Here is a 2714-nt window from a genome sequence, read left to right as displayed (position 1 = left end):
GGCCCCTTCTCCTGCCCTCAGCCACCAGCCTGGCAGAAGCACTGGAAGGCTCTCAGAGGGAGAAGCCCGTGGTGTAGGGCACTCCCCTGGGGCCCAGTATCACCGGGCTCCTTCCTGTAGACCACACGCTGACACAGCGCTGGGGAGTGGGGGGGTGGGCGGCGGAGTCAGGTTCAGGTCCCTTGGGTGCCCGGCCTGAGTTCATGGCCAGAGAACCCAGGTGGGATGGGGAGCTGGAGGAAGGGCTGACGCTGGGAGACTCCAGGGAGCTGGGTTCTCCCGGCCCCTTCTCCTGCCCTCAGCCACCAGCCTGGCCTGGTGGACGGCCAGCCCCGGGCTTTCCCCAGCTCTCCCCAGGAGACCGGGCATGTGGTTAGCTGCAGATGCTGCAGCCAGCTTCCCCGGGCCTGGAGGGTTCCCTCAGGCTGCAGGTACAGAGTGACAAGCTGTCCAGGGCTGAGGCCAAGGCCCTGGAAGCCCCTTGCAACCCCTGGCGTCAAGTCGACCAGTTCCCCTGCCACCCAGCTAAGGAACTCGGAGGGGGTGAGGTGCCCGCCAGCCCTGAGGGCTTCTTGATGGGCTTGGCTCAGCTGCCCACGGTGGGGGGGGGGGGTGGGGGGGGGGTGTTTGTGTCAGGACCACCCTCAGAACGAGGCTGCAGGGCCGAAGACTGGACCCTCCAGCCCCACTGGGCTGTGATCTCGGAGCGAGAAGACTGCTAGGTGCTTTCTCCTACGGAGCAGCTGGTGGGCTCGAACCACCCACCTTTCCCTAGGCAGCGGAGTGCTGAAGCCCTGTGCCCCAGGGCTCTCCTGCCCATGGTGGGAGCTGGCTTAACCAGCCTCCATTCTCATTCTAGTGTCCTCCTGGTTTTCCTGGTCACTAACCGAGTCCGTTCTGACTCAAAGCAGGGTTGAACTGCCCCTGGGGTTTTCTGAGACTCTAAAGCTTCACGGGGCGGGCAGCCTCATCTTTCTCCCGCCAGTGGCTGCTGCACTTGAACCACCCATCAGGTGGATGGCAGCTCAGTGCATAGCTCCTTCCCAAACCCTTGACTCCCAGGTCCGCTACGGGGGTGCCCTCAGATGAAGAAGCCATTCTGCCATCTCCAGAAGGCAGGGGGAGGTTTAGTGGGGACATCACGTGGGCAGAAGGGACAGGCTGGGTATACCAGGGAGTCTGTCAGGGCCATCAGCCTGGGCTGGGCCCCAGGTTGGCTGACCACCCCCACCAGCTGCTCCTCGGGAGAAAGATGAGGCTTTCTACTCCCCCCACCCCCCAAAGGGTTACAGTCTCAGAAATCCACAGGAACAGTTGCACCCTGTCTTAGAGAGTCACTATGAGTCAGCATCCAGCAGTTTTCAACATTTTGGAGAGGAACGCAGTGGGGCAGGGGAACCTGACTTGTGTTGGGGTTCCTCTAACAGGGACAGGGGAGGCAGGAAGAGCCCCTCCCCCTGCTGTTGCTGCTCCCCGGGGTGGGGGGCCGCCCAGCCACCACTAGCCCCCTGCTCTTACCAGCCAGCATCTCCATCCCGTAACCTGAATCCTCCGAGGGCAGGTGCCCGGGCATCGAGTCGGCCATTTCCTCTGAGGTTGGTGAAGGGTCTGCAGGCAAAACACCGAATGACAAGCTCATCCCCTCCTGCTCCCGGGCCCTAAGGGACCACCCTGCCCAGCAAGCCCACCTCCTGGGACCCCTTCCCTTCAAGGAAGCCAGGCTCCAGGATGCCTGAGACCTCCCTCACCTGTGAGCTGGCCGTGCTGAAGGTTGTGCATGAGCCAGCCCCAGGGGCCCCGAGCCCCATGTCACCCCTAGAGGCCAAGTGCACCCATCCTTTACAGAAGGGGAAACTGAGGCCCGGGAGGCCTAGAGTCAAGCCCAGGTCCTCTTACTCCATGCCCTCCCCGGCTCCTGCCCCTCTGCCCAGACGCCAGCGAGGTGAAGACCAGGGTGCTGGGGGTGAGCACAGCCAGTGTTGGGAAGGCTGGAGCGGGGGCGGGCAGCGTCCCAACCCCGAGGGAGACACTCAAGACCCCCCCGGCCCTGTCAGGACCACCCGGCAGACACCGCAGCCTGAGGACCAGTGGCGGGGCTGGCCCCAGGTGGGCGGGACAGGCTTGGAGGGGCTGCCTGCAGACTCGGCCTCACCTGGGATGGTGACCTGAATGATGTCCAGATCCTCTGGCTCGATTTTGATGGGGCGCAGCCCGCCCAGCTCCCCGGAGGTGCCTGTGGGGAGGGAGAAGACGCGTGCTGTGACCAAGGGGGGTGGCGAGGGGGCCTTGCAGCCTACAAGTCGAGTCTCTTCGAAACGTGCTTACGTCGAAGGCTGGCTGTCCCCACACCAGGGACGGAGGGCCGAGCAGGTGTCCAGAGACCTGTCAGGCCCACTTTATAGACCCAGCCACTGAGGGCTCTGAGCCCGGGGCTCCTAACCGGCCCCACTCCGTGTCACTGGTGAGCTCCTTGGGCAGCAGCTATGATAACAGACACCCACGGACACCCCGCCACACACACAGGGAAAGAGTCTGCCTTGGCGTTTATAGAGGAGGCCACCAGTACTGTGGACTCGTGCCCTCAGCCGGTCAGCTGGTCTACTGCCCACAGCAGCCAGCAGCCCCGCCGCGCCTCACCTGCCCCGCTGTCTTCAGAGATGCCGCTCCTGTCTGACCTGGGGGAAGGACACATGTCAGCCTGGTCACGGGCGGCC

General features: G+C 64.1%; 1 protein-coding gene across 1 annotated transcript in view; it reads right to left on the bottom strand.

The window, feature by feature from the left end:
- Positions 1-2714, bottom strand: part of GTF2IRD1 (GTF2I repeat domain containing 1) — a 59712-nt gene that overhangs the window by 30567 nt on the left and 26431 nt on the right. The window contains exons 10-12 of the mRNA XM_004705633.2: positions 2638-2675; positions 2153-2233; positions 1519-1608 (exon numbers count right to left, since the gene is read on the bottom strand). Coding sequence (XP_004705690.1) covers positions 1519-1608; positions 2153-2233; positions 2638-2675 — 209 coding nt within the window. The remainder of the gene's footprint in view (positions 1-1518; positions 1609-2152; positions 2234-2637; positions 2676-2714) is intronic.

This window comes from Echinops telfairi, unplaced genomic scaffold (genome assembly GCF_000313985.2).
Source record: "Echinops telfairi isolate 266 unplaced genomic scaffold, ASM31398v2 ScPeMD7_5;HRSCAF=22, whole genome shotgun sequence".
NCBI lineage: Eukaryota > Metazoa > Chordata > Mammalia > Afrosoricida > Tenrecidae > Echinops > Echinops telfairi.
Note: the sequence above shows the minus strand (reverse complement) of the source record. Positions and strands in the feature narration are given on the sequence as shown.